Source organism: Watersipora subatra, chromosome 2 (genome assembly GCF_963576615.1).
Source record: "Watersipora subatra chromosome 2, tzWatSuba1.1, whole genome shotgun sequence".
In the NCBI taxonomy this organism is placed as follows: domain Eukaryota; kingdom Metazoa; phylum Bryozoa; class Gymnolaemata; order Cheilostomatida; family Watersiporidae; genus Watersipora; species Watersipora subatra.
The window spans coordinates 8,119,359-8,135,663 of record NC_088709.1 but is presented as its reverse complement, the minus strand read 5'-3'; the positions used below and the strand labels follow the sequence as shown (position 1 = coordinate 8,135,663).

General features: G+C 34.5%; 1 protein-coding gene across 1 annotated transcript; it reads left to right on the top strand.

The window, feature by feature from the left end:
- The first annotated feature begins 2,209 nt into the window (after positions 1–2,209).
- LOC137386787 (gastrula zinc finger protein XlCGF57.1-like) lies at positions 2,210–14,965 on the top strand. The gene is made up of 5 exons (XM_068072935.1): positions 2,210–2,300; positions 7,397–7,453; positions 7,560–7,619; positions 8,023–8,079; positions 13,558–14,965. The coding sequence occupies exons 1-5, from the start codon at positions 2,234–2,236 to the stop codon at positions 14,562–14,564; spliced, it is 1,248 nt and encodes a 415-aa protein (XP_067929036.1). The 5' UTR covers positions 2,210–2,233; the 3' UTR covers positions 14,565–14,965.
- The last annotated feature ends 1,340 nt before the right edge of the window (positions 14,966–16,305 follow it).

Below are 16,305 nucleotides of genomic sequence, written 5' to 3'. Positions count from 1 at the left end.
GAAGGAAACTAGAAACAGCAGATTGTCTAGGTTCTGTTTCAATTTCCTGCTCACTGTGCTATTGATAGTGTTTAAAAGTGGTTCGTGATGACCTAGACATGTATTCATAAACATCAAGCATTATACATTTATCGATAAAACTAAAACTACTTCTTCATTCAACTATATACTCAGATAGCCAACAGCTTCTAAAGACAAGTATTATCAAGGCCTGTATAACAATAACAAAATATGCATTGAATGTTATTAAACCCATGCTAGTTATATTTAGATGATGATTCTACTCCTTACCTATTTAACTGGCAGTCATCTACAAGAGTTTACCAACAACACTGCATCCCCATATAGTCATACATCGACATACAAGCCTAATGTTTTCTAGGACAGCTCTTATGTGTTGTTATCATATCTCAAAGCAATAGTTTGGTTACTCTTATAAAGGTTAAGTCTCACCAGTTACCAATTTGGTATAAATCTGCAAATTTATAAGTTCACTAAAATAATAATCTATCAAATGCTACACATATATATATATATATATATATATATATATATATATATATGTACAGTCAAACATGGATAACTCAAACTTCACGGGACCGAGCGAAAGTGTTCGAATTATCAGAGCGTTTAAGTTATCAGAGCACTGTCACAAGTCCATGTATTTACTTATTTATTAGTAGACACATGTACATATACAAACTATAATATAAATCAAAAGCACAAATGGCTTGTTTCAAATTAAATGCTTCTAATGTAAAGTTTAAAACGTTTTATCAAAAATTATAGAGATTTTTCTATCACTTGAGATTGGTTTGTTGTTTTAGGTGATGTTATTGCCAGGACACTTTTAAATTGACATTGGCAAAACTTGATCGTTGTTGAAATGCTCAAAAGAAAAGACATCATTTTCTTTTGAGCGTTTTACCCACGATCAATTTTGTCGATCTTTTTGAAGTTTATGCAAAGATTACCTCACTTTACCTTGCTTCCGAAGGGCGATCGCTAAGCGGATATTTGGTATAAATCAAATTTCACCAAACCTTTAGAAAAGCCGTTGGCAAAAATATTTTGCTGATGTTGGTAATAATGACGCCTATGAACTACGAAAAGTTGAGGTTTACCTCTATGGCTTGGAATAAAGTGATTTTCTAAAGTGATAACAACCGTTTCGGTAGCCGTTGGGCAAAAAACAGTTCGAGTTAACAGTGTTGACTTCGAGTTATCTATAGCAATTTATCATTACGTGGGAACGGACCAAAGAAACCGTTCGAGTTAACCATGTGTTCGAGCTATCCGTGGGCGAGTTATCCATGTTTGAATGTATATATATTCAAGAACAAGTGACATAAATAAGCCATAATTATAATACATACAGAAAGAAAAACTAACATTTTTGAAATAAATATTTTCATCATTTGATCAGCAAGTTTCCGGTTGAGTGTTGCGTTCGTATGGAACCTTTCAAAACCTAGCTGTCCCATACCTTCCACAGTGTCTGCTAATTTGAACTCTTTTTTTGTACTGCTGAGCTAATAGATATTAGCATCCAAACAATTTTTTAGCAAAGCAAAACTTTTCTGTGTTGTTATCTGAGAACTTGGTGCGAAAATAATAATAAACTTTTAGCCAGATGCATGCTTAGCACAAGTCATCCAAAGCATCCTAAATGCTAAAACGTATTTCACATACTTGGAACTATCAAGACTGTGTTAAACAATGAACTACTTTTACAGTTATATTTTTGCTCCCGACACAGTTATCAATGATTATTATGGTGTTGCAATCAGAGTTTAACCAAAAAAGTTAAAGTTGGAAAACATACTTGAATACGAACAGAAACAAAGAACGAATTAATAATTATTGATGTAATCAAGCCATTATTAGCACATTTTTGTAAAAACTTTTCTGCTGATCATTTGCTGTTATAGATCTGTAAAGATTAAGAATGTCAAATAGTATCGATCAAATAAAAGTGGCAATCAAATAAAGGTGGCATTCAAATACAGGTTTTACGGTATTTACTAAAGCTGTTTTTTGTAATAATGTATTTTTACTTTGATGTTTGCTATCATCTGGTCGAATACATGTTAAATAGTTATCTCTTGATTTACAAGTGGATTCTATTCATAAAAAGCCATAATTAATGTAGTGCGAGAACATGGTTTTTACTTAAGCTGGTTTTATGCTCCTTGCTTATTTAGATTAACCGATCTTCCACTCAACTTCTGTCATGGAAGCTTTGGGGGTAACTTCACTCCCAATAACAGATGGTTTGAGTGACAGTCTTTATCCAACTGGTAAGTAGAGATTATTACCAAATTATTTATATGGTTACCGCTCTTAAAGGGAAAGGGAACACAGTTTACTGATGAACGCCCGCTTTTACCCTATTTGTTTTGTGCAATTTACTACGTTTAACCAAATATAAATTATTTTTTACAACAGATAAATACTCAGAATAATATTTTAAAAACAAAAAAAGGTTCGCATTTCACATATAACTGAGTACGGAGTCTTTTCAACTGCATATTTTGCAAAAATCGGATAGATAACGCCATTGCGAAAATGAGTAAAACGGACTCGCCACTGGGAACACTGATTCTTAATCAATCATCCAATCACGCGAAACGTAGCGTTTAACTTGATTCGTTATTATCTAATGTGATGGAGACCGCGCGTACCCCGCAATTGTGACAACTATAATTTATTTCTATCGTTTTTTTTATTACGTTCACTTTACGAAGGCTAAAAGACTCATTGCTAAAACAACTACTTCTTTCTCGTCTACGGGTATATTGGAAGAAAAAAACGAAAAGTTATTCCATCATGCGTTGTTTCCTATATAATGTTTCCTGATCCAAATGGGATTCAAAAGTGTAGAATCAGAAGATGATGATCAGAATGACGCAGATGAAGTGGAGCTTTTTATTACGAATGAAGGAAATTAATGTAAGTTCAGTTGTGAGTTGAGGAAAATATAGTTTTTAGAAATATTTTAACTGAATCTGACAGCATCTTTACTTAGCTGATGTTCATGTCTTGTACAGTGAATATGTGATTTTAACAAAATAATACAATCATAATGTATGGTTTGATGAATAATTATATTTCAATCATTTGACTTGCGCCATGACATAAAAACACCACATTTAACAGCTTATGTTACATAAATATAAATCATGTTATACAAAGAACAGCATAATATTTATAATTTGAATAGCCTGTTATATTAATTTCATCAAAATGATACCTCATATATAACTACTAAGGATTGGGTATAACATTCATGTGAATCTTGACCTGTGCATTTCTATTGCTGTTCAACCATCTGGTTTTGTAAGATGTTTTGAAAGTGGAGCTGCTCTGTCCTGCAATTCATATATTTATATTTATTCACAATATAACTATTATCTACATGTAGAGCAATTAAAAGTATTACAAACTGGTCGAAATTTTTTGTATGTCACACCATCATCATGCTAATTTCAAAATGTCGCACAGTACAGTGTTAGGGTAATTTAACACTGCATGGTGACTGTATGTTCATGTATTATTCTGCAGACTGTGTGACAGTGACTAATTGAACCAACATCTTGGTGCAAAATGTGCTTTTCATACATTGCAGTTTAGGTATGACTTACTGCAGGTACTTATGGATTTGATCCCATAGATTTCTTACAGATAATCTTTAAAAGCTCTCTTCGAAATTCAAACCTTTTTCCAGTGTATACATTTCTTGTCCAAAAACTTTTAAGCTTCTTTAGAGTAATATACTGTCATCTTCAGTTCCCCATCGCTATCTTTAATAAATAATTTATAATAATTAAAATTTAATGGCAGTTATCAATTGTGTTAATACAATTTGTGCATAAATATATCTCTAATGTTGTTCAATCTGTAAAAAGTGGTATCTCTGCTGAAGAGTAGTATAATCCATATATAATTTTATTGTAGATGCAGCTTATCAGTCAGAACTTCTCTTCCCACATTTGTATTGTGATCTGTCACTGCTAGTTTGATTCTCTTGAAATATCCTGGCGGATCAAAGTCAATTCGCTTTGGTGCATAACTTAATATGAGGCTGTGGAGGTTTTCTAAAGCACCAGTGTGTTGACCATGGTTCAACAGACGCAATGTGTTTAGCAGTCTCGCTTGCCCTAGCGCATCACAAACGACTTTGTGCCCTGCACTTCCTGGAATTAACCATTTCACCTTTATTTCCATTTCTCTGTAAGCATATCAAACTGTTCGTTGTTATTTTTCAATATACTAGAAATTCCACTGTCATACAGCCCACCACCAAAGTGATATTGGAAAAAAGAAAGGGTACTGATGGTTGAGAAATGCAATATTAGCAGTCAAATAGGATAACTGCAATGGTAGAGCTGTAATGTACTGGGTGTGGGTGTTATTATATACAACAAATAGCAATAATGAAAGGAAAAGATTTGATATGTTTATATCTCTCCTCCTGCAAAAAGAGAAATGCAATATTGGCCAATATTAGAAGTAAAATGCACTGATATTATTAGAATAACCAATATTATTAATATAGTAATGGTATAAAACCAATGCACAATTTTGTTTACATTTCAAAACGTCATAGCTAACAATATCACGAAGTTGTGATATTTATATAGATTTTTAAAAAATCTGTACTACGTAGTCATTGTTCTGTAGTCATCCAAACTTATAATTAATTATTGTAATAATCTCATGAGAACCGTTAAAAAAATATCATCGTCATTTCCTTTACTTATACTGCGTTGGACATCAGTTAGAATACGAAAGTACTCAAATGTGCCGGCAAATGAAAATTAAAAAATTGAAATCGGCAAAATTGAAACGATCTCTGTACTCCTATGTTAATTGCCGAAACCTTCGGCAATTCGACAATGCTATAGACTGGTGAAAAATGCACGTTATTTTTTCGTGAAATGCGCAAGATTTAATCGTTTTATTCTCTGTCGCTCGGCGTTTCAATTTGCGGTCTTAACTTTTATAAAAGTGAGGCTTAGCAAGTTTTAATAACGATTTTTGGTCAAATTAATCTGTCTATTTGTGTATAATCCGATCAGATGGGTAAATTTTAAGAGAATTTCGATAATTTGCAAAGACTTGGTAACATATTTAAATAGGTCTATATGTGTTTGTATCGTTATTATACTTTAACTGATCTACAAAACGATGGTTAAATTTGTTGATGAAATTTTAATACAAGGGTTCGTCTCATTGTTGATTAATAATTTTCGTAAGTTGTGTGCACATGCATTTATCATAAAAACTCCCCAACTTCGCATCCGCTCGTTTGGTCGAGGGATTATGAATCTGCAAAGTTTCCGTTTATTCAAATGTCAACCAGCTGCAGAATATTTACCATCTGTACTTTACCATCTGTATTTACCATCTGTCTCTGTCTAGTATTATGCTATAAATGACTACATCTTCTTATATCACAAACCAAAGGCATTGTAAGTGATATATAGAATATTATATTACACATTTGCCTGTGCTTTGTTATTTCTGAATATATTATTAGATTCAACATACAGCTTTCATGCCAACATTGGGTGCAAATAATATACTTTTTCATTACTCACGGATCAATTGGTTCATGAGAGCAGTGGATGAACTTGTCATGTCCTGGAAAGCTCCTGTGAATATTAGCGACATGGTATCTTATGCTAAGTACCATCTCAACCAATAGCTCAGCATCGCCTTTACATTGAACTGCAGAGTACCATACATGGTTCTCTATTTTTTTTATCCAAGAGAGCAACTCTTTTTGATCTTTGCGCACACACGCTATAGTCAGATTTTTGGCCAGATTCTTGGCCCAATGCTATACATCCTATCAAAAAATTACATACAAATACCACTAAAGTTCGTATGCGTTTGAATTGCTTCTAAACCATTACCTACAGTGTGAGCACCACTACCACAAACACTATTACCATAACCGCTATCTACCACCATCACCAACACACACTAACACGACACATAGTTAAATAGTTATACCTGATTGTAAGTATAGGCTAATCACTTCAAGCGATCTGTAAAGCCTATATTAGTAATGGTAGCATGAATATAAAGATAGTAATGCAATCCAAATTTTATGATTATATTAGTCATGTATTTATGAACAATTAGGGCATTTCTGACCATTCAGACCAAACAGAAAATTTAATTTCCCTGACTAACTTTTACTCAGTTAGCCAAGTTAATTCAAGTGAGTCAATTTAAAATCAAACGTATGAAACTCAGTCTGAGTCTCATTGTCACCTAGTCATATTAAATCATTGCTTTGTACTCATGTACAGTACTAAATATTTCTAATTATTATATTTATTAATTTATATTATAAAACTACTATATTGGTCATTAATATTTATTTAAAATTATTTATAAATTACTTACAGTTGAGGTTTTGCTGTTCGATGATGTCCTTTAGCTGTATGGTACAACACCATTAGGGAATGGAACTTCTCCCTTTTTCACCCTTAATCTTGTGGTTGTCCCAAATTTTTCAGAATAAAGCTGGCTGTCATGGAAGTGCCTAATGCACACGACCGCACTAGCAGGTAGTCTGCGAAAAATTAAATCGGCACACTCTGCCTTAGCCACATTTTTACTAAATTTGGCGACTGAGATACAGGCTCTAAAAGATACTACTCTAAAAGAAGTTATGCCACGACTTTTAGTGTCAGATTCACAACTAGCAAAGAGACATCTACGCATTTTAACTAACTGATCGTGGCTAAACAAAAAAATTCAAATGCATTAGACGTTATCTCACTTAGGAATAAGTTACCGGAAACGGCTGAATTAAAACTCAGTGATGGTCCGAGGTAAATGCACCAAAATATATTTTCAACTTTGAACTTGCTAAACTAGTAAAAAATATCTGCTAAAATTTTGTTTTCTTGTTCAATTAACGTTGTATGATGCATTACCAATCATATAAAACATTCTTAAAATTATGCGTTTACTTTCACTGTAAGGATTTTAGTATTATGTATTCATGTCTATAGCCATGTTCTGTGTACCCAGTTCCTATTCATCGATCTATTCTGTAGCCATGTTTATTATTGTTATCTTCTCTATTTTCTATTTCTTCTTCAGCCATGTTCTCTATAAACTTGCCCACTATTATTATTATTTCTTTTATAGCCATGTTTACTATAGCTATGTTCCCAGTAAACATGTATTATATTCCCATATCTGGTATAACCGTTCCTGCTATAGCCATGGTTAATTATAACTGCATACTATTCTTTATTATGCTTTAACTAGCGAGTTTAGAGCAAACATTCCTTTTTAGGACTTTTCTTCATACATGGATTTATTATAACTCTGTTTGTAGGTAATAAATTATCATTACGTTGTATTGTAGATATTGAGGTTAAACTAGAACCTGGTGATTCACCATTCAGCACGGACAGTGATCAAGGTAATTATATTAGAAGGCTTTTACATAGTAATCATGGTAACTTATTGTACATGCCAAAAGCTTGTTATTATTATTCGCTTTAGATGAGCTCTCATATTTATTGTAGGAGTCACAGAAGTGAAAACAGAACCAGGATTTGATGGTGCTGATAATCTCTACCCCACTGGTTGGTTTAAGACTTATTAAGGAATAGTGATAACTGCTGTTGACCAGCTCTGATATCAGGTTCTGATATGATAATTATCATTGTTTGGACAGTTGAAAGTCTGGGGAAGGGAAGTCTGAAAAAGTGTCGGTTGACTGTATTAAGTTACAAGGTTATAAATAAGCACAAAGAAAGAATTATGAAAAAATCTGAAGTTGAAGAGTTTGAGGATTTTCAAAAGAATTGTTATCTTTAACTGCAAGATGCACTCAGAGTTTTTGGTCATATATATATATTTATATATATATATATATATACATTTATATATATATACATTCTTTCTATAGCAAATTTATATAGCACATATATATATTCTATAGCAAATTTGACTTTTATTCATGTATACAAGTTGTTTATATTGTAGACATTGAAGTTTATCCAGTCCCAGAAAGCCCTTCAGTCAACGCACACAGGGGTGGAGGTAAATATGTCATTGGTTTAATTATTATAATAACAGATACCTGTAGCAACGCTGATACATATTAATAGATTTTTTCTTTTTTACCGTCACATTTACCCATCTTAAACCCAGGATAGGGTTGCATTCTGCAGTTTTCGCTTACTACCCTACCGAATGAAAATATTCGAGGGATATAAAAAATTGCAATTTCGCGAACAATCAATTCCGCGAATTACTAAATTCCGCAAATTACTAAATTCCGCGAATTACTAAATTCCGCGAATTACTAAATTCCGTGAATAATTAGTTCTATTTTTAATCACAAGGGAGAATAACTACTGCCTCAAATTAAAAACTAGCCGCTAGGCATAAATACTAAACGTAGCTGAGTTCCAAAACCTTTTTAAAATCATCGCCGGGGCTTCGAGTTAATCCAATTACCAATGCATTACATTCCTTTACAAAATTATTCAAGGTTGTCACAAGATATGCAGCATGACGTCATCACGAAAATAGCCGCCAGGTAGAAGTACCAAACGTAGCCGAGTTCCAATGCTTTTTTAAAATCATCGCCGGGGCTTCGAGTTAACCCCATACTGTTAGCCGAGTTACATTGAAATCGACTCCATCAACCTCTAATGCCGAAGTTGAGGACAATAATGATTCAGATCTGGACGTTATGGTATGTATTTGATTTGCAGTGCAGATACGTTTTTCCATGATTAACTGCATTAGTTAATTATTTTGTTTAAAAACTGATGGCTTTCATTAAATACTTCAGCTATTGTTTTTGTACTTCTTTTACATTTAGTAATATTTTTTCTTTTTTGTGTTTAGTGCAGATTGAGAATGAAACAGAACCTATTCCGATTACGAAAACTAGAGACAAGTAGTAATATTCACCAAGGCAGGAATATTGGCAGAGAAGCAACCAGTCAACCTAGAGTTGGCTGGTATGGAGTTGTTGGAGTTGTTGTTTTTCATCAACAACAACTCCCTGATATCGCTGCAGCAAACATGATTATATTATATATTCTACTTCATGTATAGATACATTATAGTTTATTACAAACTTGAGTGTACAAATAAAATATTTCAAATACAAATAAAATTTTACAAATGAGGAATGGAGTAAATAAAAACAGTTTAGCCTATATGGCAGTTGTCTGACAATAAAATTAAACCGATACTTTTGATAAGCAAATACTAGCGTGTAATGTTGGTCTCTGATTAACTATTTTGGTAATAGCAGCTCTATATCGCTGTCACTGTCTTGGGTAGATGTTAAAGGCGGTTCTCTCGCTACTACATGGCTGGTAAGGGAGTTATCATCAGAACTATCCTCGTGGCTTACTATTGCAAAGTTCTGTCGGTTGGCTAAAAATTTGTGCTCGTAAAGGCGTTTTTGTTCCTTTTTTAAAACATATATTTTCCTCGTTAGCAGCTGCGGTCACTTCTACCTCAATTTCAAGACCTCCCTGAATGATTGGTGATCTTCAAGGAATGACATCTACCACTGTTGCAGTCATTGTGCCAGATGATATGATAAAAAATCTCTCTCACACTAAAACAAATAACGAAGCAGTAGGGATGGAAAAAATAAATATTGCATTTTACTGAAAAACCAGATAAAACTTAATTATTAATTTAGTAAATAGTTTTGAAAAACACTCATTACTTACCACAAGTTGTTGGTTCATCAAAGGCCTCCAAATCGATGAATATTCGTGAAAACCTCTAAACTCAGCAAGAAATTTATAGCTTAGCATGATTGACTCGTAGTTGTAAGCTAAATAAAAATCAAAACACACGGTGTGCACATGTGAACTCTTAACCCTTTCGTAATTGAAGCGACATTAATGTCCCCCGGAGTTTTGAGCAAAGAGACATTTATGTCGTTCGGGAAATCCCAAAAGACGTTATTCGTCAGCCGTTTTGTTATTGGCTATTTTTGTTTAGTTCTTCAAATATTCTATCAGGTTTATATTACTAAACATAATATTATTGTGTTCGCTAGAATAGTCATTCAAACTTAACAAAAGAACAAAGTTCTTATGGTCACTACGGCGATCAACTACCACCGAAACATCTTCTATCGCGAACTACTACTACGCCTAAAACTACTATCGAAACAATGGCAAGTCAAACGAACGACTGCGTCGAAAAGTTACTACTAGAACCAACTACGAGGAAGATATTGCTGATTATGTGGTTGAAACTGATGAATCTTGTTTGAGTGGAAGTGATATTGATGCCAATGATTTCGATGTAGAGTCAGAAACCAGATAGTGATGAATCTGAATGTGCCGACGGTCATGATCCACGACGACGGTGGGGTTATGCAAAGGTGACTGCTTCAAGAAATGTTAAATGTAGTGACTTGTATGTGTGTGAGTTATATGTATTTTAAATTTCATGTAGTTATTCCGGGAAATAAAAAAGTTATGACGTTTTATGTATCCCTGTGTACAAATTGCTAGTCGTTTTGCAAATATATTCACTCTGTACACAAAGGTTTAAATAATTAATATACTTGCGAAAGGGTTAATAAAGAGTAGTTGTGTTTACCCCCGAATAAATTAGTCTGCGAATATGCATGAAAAGGCAATTTTCGCGAAACTCAACTCCACGAATTATTTCATCTTGTAGGGTAACAAAAATTTTAAACTATTCATTATTTCGCTTGGTTTCTGAGGTCAAAGTACATTTTATCAGAGATGAATATTTTCTTTTCGAAAGTCCAAGCAACAATTTTCGCTCTACTATGGAGATATAATTGATATGTATTGGTAAAAAAGTTTAAAGTTGTTTTGTCAGTAAACTTTCTTTCAAGCCAGGTCTCGTGATAGATGCTGTTATCTGACTCCATGACAACTCCATATCAACTTATACATTAAGGATAGAGATGCTCCGATTCTAAATTCATCAGCCGATTCAGATACCGATCCGATATACCGATTCTTATTGAAAAATAATCCGATTCAGATCTTTTGTGTTGCATAGATAGTTGTTGTTCATTTTATTATGCAAACATAAACATAATGCAAAGAAAATATTAATGTATTTATTTGTCTGTATTTATGGAGACATGAATACATATATATAAAAATATATATGTATTCACATACTGACATACCATGCATGTAGTAAGAAAACAGTTTATGTTTTTGTGATTTGTAAATAAAAGTAATTACTGTTAGTGGTACAGTTCTCTCAGTGATAACGAAGTTTTCTTTTTTTATTGCTGGATGAACTGTTGCGCCTGTACAAGTTCAGAGCAAATCAATGTTTCTTTTAATTACCATTAGTGATTCAATTCTCTCAGGAAGAAGTCTCTTTCTTCTATCACTATCAATGTAGCCAGTCGTACTGAAGGGGGACTCACTTGCCACAGATGATGGAGGACAGGCTAAATACCGATAAGCCACTGGGGTTACCGTTTTTGCACGATAAAATTGATACATTGTATCTTCAGGATCAAGGGAGTGATAGAAAACTCTATGTGGCGGCAGTTTAAATTTCGTAATGCTAGTACCCTAAGACACTTATGTATTCGCCTCATCTAACTTTCGTGTTTTGGCGGAGTCATCCTCTCGCAAAAATTTCATGTACGAAACTAAACTATCATAACAAACGTGCGAAACCGCGAAATTGAATAGCTTTGTTCATTGATAGTCCAAGAAACAAATGGCAGCAAGCGATCAAATTGCATTATCGACCTCGCCCACACCATTCTACCTGCGGTTCACAATTACAATCTAGTCCCAAATTGAAATTTTTTTCTTATCGGGGAACCAGGCCCGTATTCCTTAGAGCAGCTGGCCGGCTGAGTCGTCCCAATTTTTTAGGAACTTTCTGCGGCTAAGTGCAGTCAAACTCGGATAACTCGCCCTCGGATAAAATGTAACATTTCATCTCAAACACAAGGTTAACTCGAACGGATTTGTTTGGTCTGTTCCCACGCAATGATAAATTGCTTCAGATAACTCGACCTCAACATCATTTATTCGAAAAGTTATTTGCCTAACGGCTATGGAGACAATTTTTACCGCTCTAGAATATTACTTTATTCGAAGCCATAAAGACAAACATCAACTTTTAGAAGTTCTTAGGCATCATTATTATCATCATCATCAGTGGCAAAATATTCTTGTTAACGACCTTTATAAAGGTTTGCAAAATATCAAGTTTTACCAAACATCCGCGTGGTCATGTCCCGTTGAAAGCGTGGAAACCACCGTATGAACTTGAAATAAATACAGCAAAATTGATCTTTGTTAAAACGCTCAAATGAAAAAGATGTCTTTTTTCTTAGCGTTTTAACTGCGGTCAAGTTTTGCCTATTTTACTTTAAAAACGTCTCGTCAGTCACATCACCTAAAACAAAACTAATCTCAAAAAATAGAAAAATGTTGATACTTTCCGATAAAATGTTTTAAAACTTCACACGAGAGGCCTGGCTGAGGCCCTACATAAGAAATACCAGTTGGGGGGCTTACACCGCCCCCTCAACACCCCCCCCCCCCCAACACCCCAAAGGTGTTCATAACTAGTCGCCTAACACTAGCCGCCCCAACTTGTAACCAGTGAATACAGGCCTGCGGTGAACTGAATCAGAGGAATCTAATTATGTTTGTTCCACTGCATTTATTTTCACATCACTATATTTTCGCACTCAGCAAAGCTGCGAAATTAAGGTGCAGTGAAATTTTACTCTGTATGCTGCTCACGAAACTAAATACTAGCGAAATATCAGTGTCCTAGCGTAAATAAAAATATTACACTGCGTTCTTGTCTCCCATCTTTGTTATCTTGTTCGTGATTGGCTGTAATAAATCCCACTGCTGTAATTGGGAAATACCACACTTTGTCATTACGTCCTGACTACAGCAAAAAAAAGTTCTTCAGTTGTGTTGATCAGGCTATAGACATGAAATAAATTGTGTGGCAGGCTCGAAATTCATTAGGTAAAAGTAAGGAGCGTGCAGCTGATGATTTTTTATTAGTGTAGCAGGCTAAAATATGGTTTTCTGCTAAATAGTTGATCTGCAAAAAGTATCAGAAGTTTAGATGTTTTAAGAACAGATCGGTCGATACCGATTCAGATACTTAACACCCATATCGGCACCGATACCGATTTTGATACCAAAATCGGGGCAACTCTAGTTAAGGATAGATATACTTGAGTATCCCATAAAAAAATCCTTTGTACCAAAATACATCTAGAAGTTGCTATCGTTACTTGACTGTATCAAGACTGTAGCTACATAAGATGGCTACACGACAATACTTTGGTGTGTGGCACTTCAGAGTCTGTGTGTCAAAAACCCGTCCAAAAAGTTCCACAATATTCGTGTTGTAGCTTTCCTGTCCTGAAGTGTAAAGAAAAGTTTGTCATATTTATCAATCCTCTGTTTTAGAGTAGAAGTCATAATCTTCTTTTCGTCTTCATTATGGTTCTTACATTTTATGGTGAATAAGCATTTTCCTGTATTATAGGTGAATATCGTGAACTGAGATCCTTTCAAAGGCAACAAAACTGGACACCCAGTCTAAAGACAAAGATTACAGTCCCTATTGCAAAGACCCCTTTTCAGTGTAAGATGTGCAGTCATACCTTTACTCAGCGAAGTCGTCTAACATCGCACATGAGAACTCATACTCAGGAGAAGTCATTTCAATGTACAATATGCGGTAGAAGCCTTGCTCAACAAAGCAATCTAACAATACACATGAGGACTCATACAGGAGAAAAACCATTCCAATGCAAGGTTTGCAGTTGTAAGTTTGCATATCATCGTAGTTTAACGGACCACATGAGGACACACACTGGAGAGAAGCCATTTCAGTGTAAAATATGCAGTCGCAGCTTTACTTGGCGCAGCAATCTAACCACCCACATGAGAACTCATACTAAGGAAAAACCGTTCCATTGTAAGATTTGCAGTAGTAAGTTTTCTTATCAAGATAGTCTAATGGACCACATGAGGAAACACACTGGAGACAAGAAATATCGGTGTAAAATATGCAGTCGCAGCTTTACATGGCGCAGCAATCTAACCACACACATGAGAACTCATACTAAGGAAAAACCATTCCATTGTAAGATTTGCATTAGTAAGTTTGCTTATCAAGGTAGTCTAATGGACCACATGAGGAAACACACTGGAGACAAGAAATATCAGTGTAAAATATGCAGTCACAGCTTTACTTGGCGCAGTAATCTAACTACACACATGAGAATTCATACTAAGAATAAACCATTCAAATGCAAGATTTGCTGTAGTAGCTTTGCTCAACAACACAATTTAACCAGCCACATGAGGATTCATACCGGAGAGAAGCCATTTCAATGTAAGATATGCAGTAGCAGTTTTTCATTTCAAAGTCATCTAACAAGTCACCTAAAGAAGCACACTGGAGAAAAGCCATTTAATTGTGAGATTTGCAGTAGAAACTTTGCTCGACGGTCCAATTTAGGTAGTCACATGAGGGCTCATACTTGAGAACACCATACTAATCTAAGATTTGCAATATTAGATTTGCATTATTAGCTTTGCTCAATGGTCACAAGACATAGGCTCATACCTTAAATAATTCCTTTCATTGTAAGACGTTTGACTGTACAAGTCGGTATGTATTTGAATAAACGCTTATATTCTATTTATATACTCCACATAATCACCTATTTGGTTGGTTGTGTACAAATTGTATGGTAATTGTATTTTTGTTGTGTGATCATATCTAATGCATATTTAATGAAGGTTAAATTAACTATTTGAAAAATAAAGTGAGTATTATCTTCTTTTTCTTTAGATATATATATATTTCTCAAAGTCCGTCTGTCAAAAATCCGACTATAGATCTTATAATCTTGGAATAAGTATTCCACACCGGAGGGATTCGATCTCGGACCCGGCCGTGCACCAGTCTTACGCCTAGCCCACTGGACTACGGATGTCAAATTACAAGCCAAAATAAGTCAGTAAATCAGAGCAATACCTAACTACTTTACGTATGGCGCGGGTCATAGCATAACGTCACGAGAAGCTTTTCGCTAACATTATCAAACTGGCTAATAACAAAACTCTCATTACTTCTCATTGTTTATAAGACAAAAAACTTTTCTCATGATATATAGTTATGTAGTGATGAAATATGTAGTGATATGTAGTGATGAAAGTTAGAATGGCAAATGTTGTAATATGTTAAATACAAATCAATTTTCTGTCCAAATACTCTTCTATTACACAGGCAACGCAGGGTGGCACAGCTAGTATTCAATAAAAATATGTTGTTCAATGTTGTTCAAGTGTTTTTTGTCTTGAGTTCATGCTGATCGTCGGCCTTGACATTGTAATTCTTAACCCTGCGTTTTGCCAAAAAATTAACCAACTTATATCACAGTTTGGTGGTTGAATGTTTTTGTCACCAAAACTGGTCTTTTCTTTTTTTAACAACAAAACAATTGTTGAAAAACGAAATATCATGACTATGTTAGTATAAATATATAAATAGATATAATTTTAAAATGCTGTCAGCTAGACTCACCATTATACAGTTTTAGCGGATCTCACTCGTTCTGTGTCATCCGCTCTAATAGGCTGGAAGGGGATTATAAGCTTTTTTCTTGCCGGTATCAGCCAAGGTCTAACACTCACTCCGTTTTTTGCACTTATGTTGTCAGGCCTGTGGCTAGTAGACTTGTGTTATGTGTACTCATACTCACTGATAAACTACAATTCTATATGGCAGTATAGGAAGACCAAGCTCTCCTTAGTAGGAGAAGATACTATATTGGCTGCAGTGGCAGGACAACTACTCTGATAGTTGCAACAGATATTAACCTTTGAAGTTTTTTTATGAACATACTACTGAATGCCCCGCGCTATCCGGGTAATAAAAAAGTTTTTCCACAGAAAAATGTTTATCATTTAACATATACAGTAGGCGCTCCTACAGCGTAAAGAATCTGTTCCAGAAATGTTTATGTTATTGACATTTTATGTTATACGAACAGTAAAATACAAGTTATACAGTTAAACATGTAAATTGCCTAATCTGTTCCAAGATCTTTCCAAACTCGACCGCGGAAAATTAGAACACTACTTCACGAATTATTTGCTGATCCAAACCCAGATGAATTTGGAACAGTGTAAACATTATCAACCTTCACCAAAGTACTGCGGCATCAATGCTGGCATCATTGCCGAGATAACTTACAACTTAGGTAGGAAAGCAGACACA